This window comes from Mus caroli, chromosome 5, assembly GCF_900094665.2.
Source record: "Mus caroli chromosome 5, CAROLI_EIJ_v1.1, whole genome shotgun sequence".
NCBI classification, from domain to species: domain Eukaryota; kingdom Metazoa; phylum Chordata; class Mammalia; order Rodentia; family Muridae; genus Mus; species Mus caroli.
This window is the reverse complement of record NC_034574.1, coordinates 11,541,288-11,560,726: the sequence shown is the minus strand read 5'-3', so window position 1 is coordinate 11,560,726 and position 19,439 is coordinate 11,541,288. Positions and strand designations below refer to the sequence as shown.

At 37.1% G+C, this 19,439-nt stretch overlaps 1 protein-coding gene across 4 annotated transcripts in view; it reads right to left on the bottom strand.

The window, feature by feature from the left end:
• Cacna2d1 (calcium voltage-gated channel auxiliary subunit alpha2delta 1) overlaps positions 1–19,439 on the bottom strand; it is a 419,594-nt gene that overhangs the window by 102,871 nt on the left and 297,284 nt on the right. For all 4 annotated transcript variants that reach the window (XM_021163867.1, XM_021163869.1, XM_021163868.1 and 1 more), the window contains exon 7: positions 15,779–15,910. In XM_021163867.1, the coding sequence (XP_021019526.1) occupies positions 15,779–15,910 (132 nt within the window). The remainder of the gene's footprint in view (positions 1–15,778; positions 15,911–19,439) is intronic.

Below are 19,439 nucleotides of genomic sequence, written 5' to 3'. Positions count from 1 at the left end.
AAAAAAAAAAAAAAAAAAAAAAAAATTATACATAAAAGGTTAAGATACAATTAAAGTTAACTTTAATTCTCTTTTTCTGTTAAACTCATGTCAATGCAGATTCTTGGCGGCTTGGTGCAGCCTTCATTCCTCATTAGAGAAGTTCCTTTTATAGTGGACAGACATTAATATGGAGACTCACAGCTAGTCAAAGTGCAGGGAATAAATGATGAAGTTTCAAGCCCCAAAGTCGCTATCTTTGTCACGCTGCCTCCCTCTCACGCTCAAGGAACATGACTGAAGAGGTGGTGCACAGACTGTAAGAGCTCGGGAATGGGGAGGACTGCTGTCAAGCAGCATCTTCCACAAGTGACAAGGGTGTTACACTCAGGACCTCATGACATCTACAGCTGGGAGACTAGCACATCATCAAGTCAGTCCACAGTCTAGCCCGGAGCAGAGAGATGCACATGAGGGCCCAGGGAGGGTTATTAGGGAAGGTGAGTCGGGTTGGCTTTCTTCAGAGATGTAATAACTTGCTTGGAAGACTGCCCATGCTCACATAGATGGTTCTATACACACACATAAGGGCATCTTTAACTGGACCCAAGTGAACATTAAGTGGAAAGGAGGACCTAAAGGGAAAGAGGTCTTGAAAGACTGGGAAAGGCAAAGGGGAGTGTGCTGAGATAGAAATACATCGAATGCATTTAATAGATAGATATAATTTTTAAAACATAACAGAAAAAGTATTTGGTTTTTGTGCTCGCTTCGGCAGCACATATACTAAAAAGTATTTGGTTTTTGCAAATTTATTTGAATGATGTAAAATAATTCAAACAGAAAGTCAATAATCTATTAGTTTGAAACCTTTACATTTTTCTGAAATTAGAAACTAAAACAAACAAACAAAAAAACCTTCTTGAGTTGTTATATTGATTTTGAAAGGTAATTGATTCATACTTATTCTAATTAAGACTACATTTACTTAGATTAAAGTGCTCTGGAACTCATTACTTTCATCCACAGGCTGGACCTAATGAAGACTAGTCAACACCCATGGGCTGCATGACAATTTTATGCCACAGAAGTCCCTTACATCAAGCATGTTTATACATGTGACTAAAGAAAATCCCTGACTCAGATGACAAATGCACTATGATCTACCCCCCCTTTTTTTATTGAGAAGTCATGAAAATTATGGAGACTCTTTGCAAGAGCCATGCTTATCCAACTAAGATAATTAGGCCAATTAAAGCATGTCAAAATACATACACAACCTCAGAAGCCCTTCTTGACTAGGAAATTTTATATGCATAGCTATATTATGAAATGACTTATTCATTTCAAATGACTAATCACATTTGCATAAACTGTAAGTTTAAATATAGTTCTCCCCAAAGAACCAATTACTGACATAGCTAATATAACATCCATTAAACTTATTTCTTTAAAACGAGTTCAGTTTTCATCCGTGCTGTCAACGATATAAATATCACACTTTGCCTTGTAATAGTCTTAGATTCAAGCAACAAGTATGGGAAATGATATATCGGTTCCCTTTCAACAATTACTCTAAATATCAGTTAATATCTCAATAATAATAAAATAGTTTAAAGAAATTATATGTGAATTTTAATACAATGCCTCTATATATGTACTGATTACCTCTCAACTGAAATGTTTCACATTGGTTGGTTTGCTTGATTGAATATCTGGGGATTTTCAATACTTTCCTTTTAGTAATTAGCACAGTTCCATATATTATGTACAGATGATGCAAGACACTGAATGAGAAAGGAATATTTCCTAAGGTATGTCACTTGTTAGCTCATGGGCTCTGACTATGAACAGATTATCTGGTGTCTGTCTGCTGCTGTACATACGTGTTCTTTAGACTTAGCCACCATTGTTTTATACTGTCCCTACTTCTTATTCTGGAAGATTCTGAAACTCCACTATGATCCCAATGGCCAACAATAGCCTACTGACACGAGTTCTCATCTGTAGGACCTCTCTCACGTTTTTTATTGTTTTATTTTTATTTATTTATTTTTTGTAGAGGACAATTTCTGGTTAACATTAGAAATACCAAAGAGTCATTTCCTAGCAAATTCCACCAAAATGGCCTCCTAGTGACTTACCTGCTTTTTAAGAATATATCCATGTCTCTAGAAGAGGATCAGATCTTAGGTCAGAGTATTGGGCCATTAACATCTCCTTTATGACTTTATTTCAGCCTCATAGGTAGCTATAGATTAGACTACCTTGTCATATACAAGGTATTTGTGCTTTTTTTTTTTTTTTTTTTTTGGAAATCTTTAAGTCTAATGAAACTTCTCATTCTGAGGATACTGGTCTCCACCTTCTGAGCCAACACACCTCCAAAACGTTCACATGAAGTCTAAGGGATCTGCATCCTGTCAAGTCTTCATGTTTGCATACGTTTTAATGTTCTCTTCCCAAGCCATGTCCTTAGCCTTAGGTTTCTTAATTCTCAACAATGACTTTGATACTCTGATAATTGATTGAATTAGATTGGATTTTTTAAAGTATATTTTTTTCTTTTTCCCTATTATGATGTGTGTTGATTTGTGGTATATATTGGTGGTGAAAACTCAAATGTGTGTGTAGGTACACATCTTAGCACTCCTGCAGACCATAGTAGTACACTGAATCTACTATTGGAGCACTATTTACTGGGAGCCAGCAAGCCTTTTAATTCAGCCCCTCCCACAATTCTGGGATAACTGATTTACAACTACACCCAGATTTTTATGCTGGGAGGTTGAACTTGGGTTCTTACGGTTGTGCAGAAAGTGGTCTTACTCTCTGAGCCATCTCCCAAGTTATAGTGAATAATTCTTTCTTAACGATAAAATTTAACTGGTCCAAATGGTGTAATTTCTCTCCTGTCCCTTTTGATTGTTCCAAAGCTAACAGAAATGCACAGAGCTGAAAAGACTGTGATTACTTTCCATAGCCAATGTCTAGCCAACAGCCATGAATTGAAAGATCACAACAATGACTCTCATAATTGATTGAATTAGATTGGAGTTTTTAAAGTATAGTTTTCTCTCTCCCCATTGTGATGTTTGTTGATTTTTTTTTCCTTCCTTGCAAGTGATGGCTGCGCACATGTCGGTACATGTGGTTGTCCAAGGCTGATGTTCAGATCATTCTGCATGGCTCCTCCACCTGCTTCACTACAGCAGCAGTCACAATCAAATGCAGAGCTCATTAATATGGCTACTCTTGCATCCAGCTTGTTCTGAGGATACAGTCTACCTTCTGAGCCAACACACCTACAAAATGTCCACATGAAGTCGAGGAATCTGCACTTTGGTTGGTAAGTCTTCATGTTTGCATATATTTTAACTCTCTCTCCCTGAGCAATGTCCTTCATTCTTTATAGAGAACATTAGTATGAAACTTGTGTTTTCACTAAGATTGCTAAATAAAAATCTACTAATTGGAATTAATATGCTCCATAAAATTTATACATTTCTTTAAAGACACAAGAAAATTAAAATGCTATAATTTACATGAAGGACAAGAACATTAAATTTTATTAACATTGCTAATCTTAGACGGCATATATTTAGAACTGTTAATCTCATATAAGTTTTCCTGAAGTAAAACACAGTAATAGTAAGTTAGAGTATTTATATTATGGTTAAATTAAACAATATAAATTCTTCTGTGATATTACTACTTAGTGTATAAAATCTCATCATGATATTTAAGTGGTATGCTATTTATTCAAGTTCAAAATTATGGAAAATAAAATAGCAAAGAAAAAATGACTATGTTCTGCAGTCCCTTCAAATAATGCTTCATAACCATTCACAGTAAAACTAGACTTCTGGAAAGGAAATGAGAGATTCTCAAATCTCGGAAAAAGGGGAAACCACTTTTCATTTTAAATAAACCTTTTATGTTCCATTAAGACTTAAGGATGGCTGAAGAGGGGGTTTTAGAAACAGCATAGTGTGGTAATCTCATTTCTGAATGAATCATTTCATTGACAGCGATAATGATCATTTATGGAGATGTTTCCCCAAACCAAAAAAAGAAACGAGCTATCGTTGTATCTTCTACTAAGTCCACTGCAGGATTACTCCACTTTACAGGATATGTAGAGTGTACTCCGGCAGCTGTCCAACCCCTTGGTCAGGGAGTAGGACCTGTACATGAATTCAGAACTTAAACATCATGTGCTGGAAATCAATCTTAAGGAGGCATGCACATTTCCATGGCCCCTTTTTATAAATGTTGCCTAATGATAAAAAGTATCCATTTTTCATTTCATTTGTTGAGAACCATGTCTCTTAGTAGAAAGACCACTTCAAGTGACAGACTATTGCACTTCCACTTGGTTATGTGCAACGTTGTTTTTTGTTTGTTTCTTTGTTTTGTTTTGTTTTTTAACTCTGGGAACTTCATATTGTTAATCTTACTAAAATTAAAACAGTACATTTTATAGACTCAAAAAATGTCTGAATAGACACTGCGGATATTTTCTGGTAGACAGAATGGCACTGATACACAGCTTGGCCCAGTCATGTACTGCAGAGTATTAGATACATGCTGCATTCCAACACAATAAACTCCAGCTAGTTTTTAAAGGCAGTAGCCTAGTTGACTCCACTTGTCTAATATACCTAACAGAACTTCCAGCTGCGATCCAGAATAGATTCCATACACTACCCAGAGTTCTCTTCCAGAATAGAATCTCCATCACTCCTAGTTTGCATCACAGTTCCAGCACGGGTGTGGGGGCAGGGAGGGTTCGTCTTCTTAAGTGAGTGTGGATATTATACTCAGACTGAAGTCCCAGAGGATTTAGAAAGGAAAATGGTTGACTTCTTCAGATTTTGACTTTTCTTGGAAAAACTCAAAAAAAAAAAAAAAAAAAAAAAAAAGAATAACCTTAATTAGTTTTAAAAACAGGAAATGTATAAGCGTATAATTACTAAAACCCATGTCTTATCACGGTACTGTTATTTGTCATCTAAAATTCCCAGTTTAGGCATGACTATTCATGTGTATCATAAATTTCACTTCAAGGGGGANGAAACCTTTTCTAAAAAAAAAAAAAAAAAAAAAAAAAAAAAAAGGAAGACTAACCTGTATTAGTTTTGATAACAGGAAATGCCTCAGAGTATGATTACAAATACCCATGTCTTATCACGGTACTGTTATTTGTCATCTAAAATTCCCAGTTTAGGCATGACTATTCATGTGTATCATAAATTTCACTTCAAGGGGGAGTGTGGTGATACACACCTGGAATGCCAGCATGTGCCTAGCAGAGGCAGGTGGGTTTGAATGCCAGCATGTGCCTAGCAGAGGCAGGTGAGTTTGAGGCTAATTTGGTTTCCAGGCCAGCCAAGGCTCCATAGTGAGAATGGTCTCAAAACAACAATGCAGATATAGATAGGAACATACATACATACATATAGACAGACAGACAGTAGATAGATAGATAGATAGACAAACAGATAAATTCTAAAAATGTTCCAAGCAATTATGCAGAGATCTAGGACACCCAGAGTTATTGTTTCTGACAGTCTTTCAGTCCCAGGGTCAATGGACATAGAGCTAGAAAAAAATTGAGGATGAGGCACAACCAAGTCATTGCAGTGTGAGTCTTGAAAAGACAGACTTCTTTCATTCATGGGGCCTAATGTGGACTGCCTCTGGGTACCACAGATGCAGAGGGACTTTAAAAAATTAAGTCCTCGGCTACTTCAGTCCATTGGTTGGCTGCAAATAACTGTATCTGACTCTATCACTATGACTGTATCTGTCTTTCTGAGGGCAGTCATGATAGGTCTCTTTTTGTGAGCACTCCATAGCCTCAGTAATAGTGTCAGGCCTTACGGAAAGCTGAAAGAAGCTGAAGAAAAGGGCGACTCTTTAGGAAGACCATCAGTCTTCATTAATCTGGATCCACAAGGTCTTTCAAACATGGACCACCAAATGGACAGCATTCACCGGCTGATATGAAGCCCCCAACGCACATAGAGTAGAGGACTTCCAGGTCTGTGTCCATTCAGAGATGATGCACCTAACCCTCAAGAGACTGGAGGCCCCAGGGAGTTTAGAGGTCACGTGAGGTGGAGGTGGGAGCGTTCACGTGGAGATAGGGTGAGGTGGGGAGGAGCTGTGGGATGTGGAGCAGCCAGAGGTTGGATGGGGAGGGGCGTGGAATGGAATATGGAGTGTAAAAAAATGAATTACAAATAAAATTAAATTTTAAAAAAATGAAGTCCTCCGTCAAGTCATCATTTTCAAAGGACACTTACAAATGGATGACAGAATTTTGCGAGCAGCTAGCAACCTCTGCTCAGGTGTAGACAGACAACTGAGAGATCAGAGAAGTCTTGTTTCTCCTATCCTCTATTCTTTGACAGTTACATACATGTCTATAATAAAGCTTAGTCCTTTGCTTAATCCCCCATTACCCATTTACCTTTCTCTTTCTGCTGAAGCTCTAGGCTTTCTCCCTCCTTTCTCTCTCTCTCTCTCTCTCTCTCTCTTTCTCTCTGTATGTATGTGTGGGTTTGTGAGTGTGTGAGTATGTGTGCATTTGTACCACCAAGTATGGTTGCCTGCATACTCTTATTATAATAGCAAATTTCCTAGAGTCAGCAATGTCTTCAAATGGGCCTTTAATCCCAGCACTTGAGGAGCAAAGGTAGGCAGATCTGGGAATTTGAGAACACTTTGGACTTCACAGGTCAACTGGGGCTGCATAGTAAACCTCTGTTTCAAGCAAATTTAAATTATACCCTTGTATAATTTAATTGAAATAAATTCATTGGAATAAAAGAACTGGGAATCCAGCTACTAGGCACTGACAGTGCTATTCATACTATTAAAAAATATTGCATAAACACTATTCATGTACCAATGAAACGTAAGGTTCTAGACTTGCACCAGAAAAGAACAAGATATAAAAACTGCTGTCTCAATTACTCTCTTTTAGGCACATCATGCCTGATATTTTAACACTTTAGATAATACTGAGACAGGCTAATTAGGAAACCACCTTTATTCAAGTTAGGAGATATTTGAATTTCTCCACTGATAGAATGAATTAAATATTCAGATCAGTCGTTGGTCTGTATTTATCATTCTGTTTTCCCACACTGGAGCCTAATGTAGTTATTTACAGAGTTAGCAACTGTGTATTATATAGGACTGAAATGATTAAGGCAGAGAACATAGCTAGAATTATAATACGTGGTGAGTAGTCAAACTAATAAATGTCTTATTCCATGGGGAGATGGTTGCAATATAGTCCAGACAGCTCTGACGATCAGCTATATGAGCAAACTTACTGGGATGTTGCATTGTCTATGCAGCATCAAATGTTTGGAACATGGGAAGACAGTCCTGATAAGTTGCTTGACCACTAAAGATACTCTGCACATCCTGAAATTCTACTATGATACTTCCTTCCAATTCCAAGGGACTAAAATAATGCAGCTTAACTTAATAAATAGCTACTACTCTCCTTGACATGAAAGCCACTGCATTGTATGCTATGGAGCTTAAAAGTAGATCTATAAGTTCCATGTATTCCAGTGTTTAGATTAATAGTGTATCCCAAATAATTTCTGAAGGGATATAAAATTGTGTAGCAGTTTTAATGCATCAAAGTTCTCCAAGGGAATGAAAGAAAGACTGGTCTATGAAAAGCCTGTATAGGGAAGGCTGTATTTACATTCCATTTTCAGTGATAGAAAACAAGCTCTTGGCCAGAAGAGCTTTATTAAACAAACATACAGATACAGAAAGGAAAGAGATTTGTGGAATTAATGCTAAGTTCAAGAAGGAAAACGCTACTGACAGTTATAAAATACAGCCTGGGCTACTGTGAGGGTGCAAATTGGACACAGAGGCTGTGGCAGTCTCTGGATGGTCTGCATGGGACAGCAGGGCAAATGGCACTGGATGAAGAGTGCCACGTGTGCTTCCTCACACAGAACTTGCCACCTGATTTCCACAAATCACTTTCTAATCATGTTATTTCAACTCTTCCTGTTTTTAAATTGATTGTAAGTTTTGCTTTTTTTCTACCCAAGGGCTATTAGAAAGATGATTTGCTTTTAGGATTTTTCCTTTATAAATAAGAGATGTATATTATTGGCTTTAATTCAGTTGTTAACTTTTATATAGCAACCTAGTAGAAAATGTTAATTTATTGCCGTTATTGGTTGTTGTTGTTGTTGTGTGACTTGTGTGTGTGTGCACACACCTTCCCCATCACTTATGTGGAGGCTGGGAGACAATTTTGTGGAGTAGACACTTTCCTTCCATTGTTACATGTGTTCTGGAATTTAAATTGACATTGCTATGCTAGCATAGCAAGCCATTTTTCCTGCTGAACTCTCTCATCTGCCCAATGGAACTGTTTTTAAATTTACGCTTGTATTCTGGACAATGAGACTTGATCAGACAATGACCCTGGATTATCAGGAGAAGGACTCTGCAGTCTCCACCATACCATTCTTTCTTTTGGCTCAATTATACAAACACATAGAGACGCAGCTCTGTGGATAAGCATAAAAACCATAATTTTTAACACCTATTGTATAGTGTGCCACATGGAAAATCTTCAGATAGAATATAGAAATTTTGCTGTCGGGAGAACTAATCATTAACAGCAGCCAGGTATATGTTAGAGTAGAAGGTTCAATAAAAATAATGCTCATGCATATTTAATCATTTAAGTAGCTAGAGAACGGCCAGGGCACAGTAAGTTTTATGAAGTATGGGAGGGAAAGATTTACTGGAACATAATACTAGATATGTTTCACCCAAAGGAAAAATTTTAGCTCTGACAATGAAAATGTCCCCATTTTATTAAGAACTGATAAACTCTTAATAATCACACAAGAAAATTATGATTCTACAATGAAAAGTTTCACATTTCACATTTCAGTCATGGAAAAAGTCCTTGGAAAATTGGTAATGGTAAAACTTTGGAAGTTTTCATTCCTGGACCTCAAAAGTGCATAGGATCTCTAATGTTGTAGACAAAATGCTTCCAAATTATTGAACCAAATGCATCTAGCACAAAATGATCAGCACATCAAAGAGGGCTACATGCACCTAAAAACAAAAGGCATAAGGTGTAGAGATTTAACAATCCATAAAGGAAAATGGAGCAGAATGAGAGAGATTTTAGAAGTCCAAACAGCTGAAGGGTTTAGCAATATGCACTGGTGTTTTATAGTTATTTCCCCCAGTCTAATTACAAACAACTCCCATTTTTAAAATTAGCATCTACATATCTGCTCTACCCCCATGAACTACCAGGGGAACCCTTTAGTCAGTTCAACTGTGACCAGAACTTTAGCTGAGCAGCTATTCTGAGCAGCCCTGTGAGTCACAGAGAGTAACTTTAACAAGGCGCAGATAAGAGATGTAGTTGTAATGTTAGAGAAACGCAGGACTATTTTAAATCTTCCAAACAGTATACAATGCACTTCACACATGTTTACCATACATATTCCACACCACACATCACAGCTGAGGGTAATACATGGCAAAGCAATGCACAGAATTCAGAATATAAACCCTGGGCTTAGCTGTATGTCAAGCTATTCCTTCTTTCCCACTTTTATACTTCAAACGTTGCTGTTCAGAAATTAACCCATCATTTTGCTCTCCATATAAACATACCACTGACACTATTTTTAATAAAAACCGCACCATCCCAACATCTGCTCAAATTAAAATCTATGGCTACCTGACACATTTCGGTCAGTCACTAACATTTTTTTCTTAACTCTTTGATGTCTCCATCTTTTGTATTCAAGAAGTCTCCCTTTAATTACTATTTGGTCTGTTGTTCGGGTCTTTATATTTTCACATTTTGTCATTTCCTAGCAATGCAATCTGAGGATGATCCCATAGACCTCCTCTGTCTAATAACACACACAGCAAACCAATACCCAGACTATCTATACTGTTATGTCTCCACATTAATCATTGTGCCCTTCAAGGCCTCCTATGCAGCCACTGGCAGTCATTGACTTACTACAACTCCTGTCCTGGAACAGTCTATTAGACTCACCCATGCACACCAATATGTCTTCCTCATCGTGTCTTCTTATGTGATCCTTTTTTTTTTCTCCAGAAAGCCTTTACCCATTTTTATTTTTATTTTTTGAATTGAATTGATTTTTAATCTATAGTTCATAAGGCTCTCTGATGATGTTAGTCCTAATTACTTCTTTTCTCAGCTTCCATAGGAAATCTATTACTGCCGTCAGTTTAATTTATTTGCTGCTTAATCACTTAATGATCTGCACCGTGATCTACATGTGGAGATGCGTGGCTTCTGATGTATTAATTAGATTAGATTTCAGTGAGGTAGAAACAATTTGCCACAAGCACAGATGCGCACAGTGGGCAGCCAGGACAGGCCCTTCACCTGCAGTGTTCCTGTGTCCTTCCTTAGCATAGTTCTGGCCTTTTAGCTGATAACATGGCCATAGACAAGAAGACTGTGACCATGAGTACACTAAATTATGTTCAGTGTCATACAAGTAGAAATGCTTAATATTGTTTCTGAGTTCTCCCAAAAAAGAGCAGCTACATTGTTCTGTATCAGATAAGCTCATGTTAGCATTGACTGGCCATTAGGGAGAAGGCACCCTCATGAGGCAGAGGTGAGGCAGATGGTGAAGACTCCTCTGTGATTGTTACTCACCAGCTACCACCATGTATTAACATTTGAGATGTGGCACAAACTTCCCTAATACTGAAGTGAAATGTCTGGATTTTTTTAATTGGCAGCCCAAATAATTCCAATGAACACACATTGAATTTTAATTATAATTGTGAAAATGTAGTAATCTTATTTAAAATGAGTTTAATGGTGATGAATAGATGTTAAATATATTCATAGCTAAACCATGTGTTCATTCATAAAGCACTATGTAAGATAGGTAGATAAATAGAGAGATAGATAGATAGATAGATAGATAGATAGATAGATAGATGATACATACATACATAAATACATAGATACATAGATAGATACATAGATAGGTAGGTACATAGATAAAATTTAGGCATCACTGAAAATAATGGGCCATCAACAGCAGCACCTTTGGAAATTACAGAGTAGTTGAAGCTCCAATATTACTCCATTTCTAGAAATCTATCAAATGACCCTTCAGCAGCAACACTAAAGACAGAATTCTTCAAATATTGTTATATTCTATTTGAGGTGTAAGGTGTGCTCAAGTTATTTTTCAAAATGTAAACTGATAGTTTATGAGAAACTGACTATTCATATGGGAAAGAAGGGAGTAGCAGGCCATGGACTCAGTACCCAGGATCTGCTACAGTTCATTCCAGCAACAACTCAGCACTCACACCAAGCAAATGTGCCTTAGGAGTTTAACATTCAAGCAGAGACATTGTGCCATTTTTTTTTAATCTTTTCGCTTTGAAATGAACAAACAGGCAGGGTGGACAAAGTGTTCAGTGAGGCAGGTGGTAAATGTCATATGAGATAGATTCTACTTTTTTCTGTTTTTTTTTTCCTTTGTACAGAAAGTAATTATCTAAAAGGATAAGTGCTCTCTACTTTGACATTTCAATGAGACATTTATCCCTAATTATAATCTCAATTTACTGCTGTAATTGTTACAATTCCAGGAGACATAAGTAGGTGAAACAAATAGTTTATCCCAACAATTATTTTTAAATTGAGGAGGTGGCAGAGGACAGAATCAGGCTGACTGAATGGCTCACTGGCTACCTAATCTAGTGTAGTCTAAAGTGTAAGCTGAAAGTTTCCTGACAGAATCTGTCTCAAAAAACAAGGTGGAAGAGTGACTGAGGAGGCTATCTGATGCTGACTTCAGTCTTCTAGACAAACATGCACAGGGAACTGCATTTGCACGCAGATGCTTACACTACTCATACACATACCAGGAAGTAACAACATCTCTGTTGTGATCCATCAGTAATTGGTACTTAAAGGTAAAGATAAGCCTTTCTTTGCTAGTGTGGTAATAGAAGTATAGTCTATTGACACATTTATAACAAGTTAATTCATGTTGATGACCCTATTTTACCATTTTGTTGAGAAATCTGGTGCTATTATATTGTTAACATCATAAAGACCAATCCAGCATTGAAATCACTAGAAAAGAAATTGCATATAAAGTAGGCACTCCATGTAGACCATTTAAGAATCTTTCCAATAGGTCTCTTAATTCATCAGGGAAGTCTTCTGTTGAGCCAGTTTGTCTGCCAAACCCTACTTAAAAATGATGTTTTATGTTTGGGCTAAGGCTGGATTTCATAGCTAGTGTTCCAAGAGGATCACCAGGATTTGACTAAATTAAGAGGCCCATGTCCCCATGAAGGTTCAATAGATACCCCAGTGTAGGGGAATTGAGGGTGGGGAGGCAGGAGTGGGTGGGTGGGTGGAAGAACAACTTCATAGAAGCAGGGGGTGGGGAGGATGGAATAGGGGGTTTCCAGGAGAGGGGAAACTGGGAAATGGGATAATATTTGAAGTATAAATAAAGAAAATATTCAATAAAAAATGTAAAGGTCTTTGCCAAGGTATTATGAACAAATGTCAACACACTTGAAAATGCATGATTAGTATGAAAAATAAGAAACAGAGGAATGGATACAGAAAATGTGGTACATTTACACAGTGGAGTATTACTCAGCTATTAAAAACAGTGAATTTATGAAATTCTTAGGTAAATGGAAGGAACTAGAAAATATCATCCTGAGTGAGGTAACCCAGTCACAATAGAATACACATGGTATGCGCTCACTGATAGGTGGATATTAGCCCAGAAGCTTGGAATACCTAAGATAAAATCACAAATCACATCAAACTCAAGAAGAGGGAAAACCAAACTGTGGATACTTCGATCCTTCTTAGAAGAGGGAACAAAATGACCATGAAAGGAGTTACAGAGACAAAGTGTGGAGCACAGACTGAAGGAATGACCAAACAGAGACTGCCCCCCCCCCCCGGATCCATCCCATAAACAACCACCAAAACCAGACACTATTGCAGATGCCAACAAAAGCTAGCTGACAGGAGCCTGATATAGCTGTCTTCTGAGAGGCTCTGTCAGTGCCTGACAAATTCAGAGGTGCATGCTCACAACCAACCATTGGACTAAGCACAGGGTCCTCAATGAAGGAGACAGAGAAAGTACCCAAGGAGCTGAAGGGGTTTGCAGCTCCATAGGAGGAACAACAATATGAACCAACCAGTACCCCTAGAGCTCCCAGGGACTAAACCACCAACCAAAGTGTATACATGGTGGGACTCATGGCTCCAGCTGCATATGTAGCAGAGGATGGCCTAGTCAGCCATCAATGGGAAGAGAGGCCTTTGATCCTGTGAAGGCTCTAAGCCCCAGTGTAGGGGAATGCTAGGGCCAGGAAGTGGGAGTGGGTGGGTTGGGGAGCAGGGTTTGGGGAGGGTATCGGGGGTTTTCAGAGAGTATCGGGGGTTTTCAGAGAGGAAACCAGGAATGAGGATAACATTTGAAATGTAAATAAAGAAAATATCTAAGTAAAAAATCTTTTAAAAAAAGGATATGGATATTGATTAATAATTATTTTGAATAGTTAAAAATAAATATAAACACTTAAGAAAAGAAAATGTTAATCTTGTAATAATGAATAGCTATGGGAAGCATTTGCCTTTCTCTGCGTCGTTCCTGTCTCTCTGGTCTTGGTCCTTTGCTTTCTCAAAAATATTCTAATTTTCAATCATTGACTCCTTTCATCCATTTCCTCAACTGTTCATTTGTGAGAATTTATTTGTGAGAATGAGGTAAATAGTTTTATAAGATTTAAAATGTATGTGGTGTTATTAAAGATACTTTATTTGTGGGTTATTAGAGCGGATGTTAGGTATTTGGTTTCCATATTTTTATAATTCTATTTGACAACATTTTGTAAGATTTGTTTAAAGGTTACCATATCAGGATTTTTCTGGACATATATGCTGTTGCTTTTTATCTTTACAGTTTAGTCTCTTTATACAAAATAGTAAACATTTAAGACATAGCATGGGTTTTAGAAGTGCTTTATTATACTTTATAAAATTTCTCCATGGAGGAAACCACACTATTATTGTAACTTGATGCTAATCCTGACACATGAGATATTATTGGGAATCCTTTCTAGCATTTTAAACTCGCCTTTTGCCAGTCTATCGGATGTATGATAGAAGTAATTATAGGTTTCCAATCTTCCATGTGCAATCACACATAGGTTATAAAGACCTCACCTACCTGTGCTACCTGAACACTTAAATTTGTTTCTATTACCACACATAGCAAGGGAAAATTGAAATTGTATTTCACTAAATTTTCCCTGATGTTTCACTATGACAAATTCAGTTGGTAAGCACACTTAGTAGGGCTAAATAGTAAAACAAAACAACAAATTTAAAACACAAACTCTGAGGTTCTATTGTGTTAACTGAAAGGTAGGTTATCTTTTCAGTCCTTAGAGAGAAAGGATCCGTGTTGTATTTGTAAAAATATGGTACAGGTAACTGTGGAAAACATACAAACATTGGTCAATGTTAATCGCTAAGTCTTTCCATAGGGGTTCATGACTAATTTTGTTTTGTGTTGTAAATAGTGTTTGTTTCTTCCTTTAGTCCTTTATAGAAATAAAGAGCATTACATAAATATTTATTTAAATTTATTAAACATATCTATGTACACTGAGTATATCTCATAACTATGATGACCTAAGAATTGTCTGCAACCTGTTAGAACAAAAGAAAACTCTGTTATTTCTTAGACCTCTCATTTTAATCAGTGCACACACCTTGGTTAAAGGAAAACTACTGGAACTTTTAAAACCTAAATTTCAACTGTAGACTTGATTTTTTTTAATTTATTTTTTACACTCCATATTGCACCCCTGCCACCCCCATCCACCCTCCTACTGCTCCACATCCTGTGCCTCCTTACTTGATTTTTGAGAGAAACCATTCAAAACATTTCTAAAAGTCTATCTATTACTGTAATGGTTGTACAACTGGACCGGAATCATAATTTTTCTTTTTCAGGCTTTCTGTATAAATCCTCTCTCAGATTAATGCCAAGTATCTTAGCTCATGATAGCACTGACTGGGTTCCCAGTACCATTTCTCATTACTTCTTAGGTACCTCACTTTAAAGTAATTATGATCAAGTTAGTGCAATGCTACAGTCGAATTTTATTGATATTTGGCATTTTCAAACATATATAATAGGTATTTGACTGGATCTTAACCATCCCGCCCCTACCCCACCCCAGCAAACCCATTTATCTTTTTTCCCAACGTTGTTTCCTCTTTTATCTATCTACCTATCTATGAATCTATCTATCTATCTATCTATCTATCTATCTATCTATCTATCTATCTATCATTTAAATATGTACTGTTTTTTCCTTTATAGTTCAGTCTCCTTATACATAATATTTAACATTTAAAATGTTGTATGAATTTTACAAGTGCTTTATTATACTTTATAAAATTTCTTTATGGAGGAAATTGCACTATTGTAACTTAATGCTAATCTTGTTAAATAGTTATTATTTAACCTATTGGGTCAAATTGGTGCGGCACATGTGTACTGGGATATGTGAGACATGCACTGGAGAATTTAGCTATGCCTACATGACCAGTAAGCCTACTACAGCATCAACGTCTTCCTACAACACAAAGGACTACTAACAGAAATGACTGATTCTGATATGGCAGCTTTCAGCGAACAGTTACCTGGATAATACCGGGCCAGGCCAGTGGCACTGCCAAACACTTGCCACAGCAGTGTAGGGTCTTCATCTCGATTTCTTTTGAATACTTCATCTAAGGCACTTGTCCAGTTGAGCTCGTTTAACACTATGGTTGCTAAGAAAAACAAGAAAAATAAAAAAAATTATTGAAAGTTATAATACTTTTTCTAAAGTTATGTTGCTTGTTATTATCTGTAATAAAATACTTTAATTTACTGGAAATTCAAAAGAACTAGGTTTTGAATTTTGTATGATGGCAATGTGATGAACATTTTAGAATGATAATTGTGATTCCTTGTGTATTGCAGAATCTTCCACAATATCTCACTGCAGGGATCCAGCCTCCACACAGGATGAGAGATCTCAACTGGAAGCAGGAGGATCTGGAAGGTGCATAATAAATATACACACACTACTTTTGGGGTACAAGCTGACAGGCAGTTTTTCAAGGCTTAAAGTTTCTCTTTCTTCTCTCTCATTCTCTGCTCTCTTCCTCTCACGCTTATTAGCACGCAGCTTGAGGCTGCACACTCTGCGTTCTCTTTTTTTTTTTAAGATTTATTTATTTATTTATTTATTTATTTATTTATTTATTTATTTATTTTATGAAAGTACACTGTAGCTGTCTTCAGACACTCCAGAAGAGGGCGCCAGATCTCGTTACGGATGGTTGTGAGCCACCATGTGGTTGCTGGGATTTGAACTCAGAACCTTCGGAAGAGCAGTCAGTGCTCTTAACCACTGAGCCATCTCTCCAACCCCACTCTGAGTTCTCTTGTGCTCTCTGCTTTTCTCCTGTGTGCTTTTCTTTTTTCTTGATTGAACTTTCATGCTCACACCTCTGTACCTCTCTCTCACTTACACACACACACACACACACCCACATATCACATACACACCACATGCACTCTTCTTTCTCTCACACCCTCTTCATACATGCCTCACATTCTCTCTCTACCCATCACGTTCTCTCCTCACTCACTCTTCACATGCTTTTCTCATGCTCACTTGCCTTTCTCTTGCCCCAGTCTTTTACTGATACTCCAAAAGCAGGTTAAAAAAAAGAAAGACATCCCATAATCATTGCCAAATCAAATTCAAAAGAATAACCATATCCCACAAAGAATCAATAATTAGAATTGTTCCCCAAAGTTTCAAGCTTCCCTATTTCCAGGCCTATAGCCAACATAATAATAATTGCAAACTTATCATTATTTAACTTTTGACTTATTATACTTCAGAGCTCAGAGCTCCCAGGCCAGCCACTTGCATTTTCCTGTGAAGCTCTAATGATCAACGAGATGGGCAAAGCTGCCAGGCAGTGGCCAGAAAGAGTCAAGTTAACCCTTAACTCAACAGTTCTGCTAGCTTTCTGCTTCTGTACATTGCACACAATGACTCTCCTAAGAGTCCCAGTGCTCTGACTTAGTTTTACCAGTATAAGATTTTATACATTCTATACTTGCTTATCCAAGAACCACTCTCAAATGTTATGTAAAACTTATTTCATAACTTCAATAGTTTTTTTTTCCCTTGGGGTTTCAATATTGGCTCTATTTAATTTTCTAATAATTTCTTCAAGCTTTCTTTGCAAATCAAGTATTAATCTGGAACTACCATTGTGCAGTTACTGCATTGTTTCCAAGATGCGAACACAGAGCATGCACCTGGGCCATTAGAACTATGCTGTGCTGTGCCTCATGCCTCAATTTTTAATTGTTTAAGAATCATTACATCAAGGAACATCTAGGTTCACAGAATTCACTAGAGCAGAAGGAAAAAGGAGTAGGAAAGTGGATATAATAGAATAATTATGCACACCAAGGCCAACTGAAAAGCAGTCACACACAAATGAAATCTATACAGCTGTTGTCTAAGGCTAAGGTTAGGAAAACTGGGAACAACTGTTTTTTTACAAAGAGCTGCTGTGAGCTACGGAGATGTCTCCATCCTGTCCTACTGCAGGTAGTCCCTGTCATTGTATGCTGTCCCTGTCCCCAGCATCTCAGACCTATGGTAACTACTAGGTATTAGTGCAATGCCTGAAGCTGTGACAAGAAAAAGTGACTTCAGACTTTGTTAAACAATTCTTTGCTATAAAATTACACCCAGGCACAAAGTACCAAGAGCTCCCTAGACATATAAAGAGAAGAATGTTGGTTTATATCTCTTGTTGTTCTCAGAGGAAGTCTACAATAGAGCTTAAACAGAGCAACCCTCAAATACTACTGATTCTTTGTGGTATATTCATATAATTTACCCTGATACCAGATTTATAAAACAAAACAAAAAATATGATTATCGTTGATCAGCTGTGCTTACACAATATCAAAACATACATAGTTTGTTAGTTTGAGAAATGTGGTAATATCAATGTTAGAAACTTGGAACTAGTCAGTCGATGTTTCTTAAATACCATTCAAAGCAATAATTTCTATTTTTCCTCTTCATTCAGGTAGATAGCAGATACGATCAACTAGATAGCACATACGATCCATGTTATTAACTTTGATACCAAATTATAACAATTTATGGATCAAGGAAGGTGCTTCAAAGACATGTCATTCACTAGTTTCCCATAATAAAAATTCTAGCTAGAACATGATTAAAATAGTATTTAAATAATGTGCTGCCATAATCATTACATCCTAAGTTTAACATAGTTGAAGTTTCATTGGGAGCCTGGGGACATGCCAGCACCTGCCTGGCACATTCAAGGGCCTTGTGTTGATTTTCAACACTGTAGAAACTATGTTTGTTAGTGCATACTTATAGACTGAGAATTTTGGAGGAGAATATGAGAAGATCAGGAGTTCAAAATCCTCCTTGGCCTACTATATAAGAGCCTATTAATAAAAAAGAGAAAAGAAAGAAAGGTGGAAAGAATACAATTTTCCCTTGCATAAAGAGGTGTAGAGAATTCCTGAGTTTCCTGTGTCTGTATCAAAAACATTTGCCAGCAGATGAGGAGAAGAGGCTGGGGTCAATACATATATGAGAATCACTACATAAGCCTAAACTGGAAGACACATCTTAATTACATGTGTTCTCAAGATTAAAGTGATTTTAATTGCTGCAGGCCCTTAACTCATTTGAGCATGCACATTTATAGCAATGAAACTTCCTTTAATCACTGAGTTAGCTATGCACCACCAGTTTTAATATTCTGTGCCATCGATTCATTCACCTCAAAGTATTTTATAATTTCTATAAATCTTTACTTCTCTTCATCTCTATAAGTACAGGATATACCAAATGCAACCATGAATAAACTATGTACAGGTCTTACGAAGCTAAGATGAAAAAGAGCATTTGCATTTTCTTGGGCTCTTTTTCTACTGTTTGTTTGTTTTGTTATATTCTGACTTATTTGATTTTGTTTTTTTTTTCAATGTGGCAAACGATATTGTTTTATTAATTAATTAATTTGCCTCCTGACTCCTGTCTGCCCTCCCTCCTCTCCTCTGAGTTCCTCACCCACCACTACCCCTCCTACCCATCCATTCCTTCTGCCTTTCTCTTCTGAGAAGTGGAGGCCTCCCATGGATATCAACCAGCCCCGGCATGTCAGGTTGGAGAAAGACTAGGTGCATCTTCTCCTATTGAGGCTAGATGGGGCAGCCCAGGAGGGGGAAAGGGTCCCA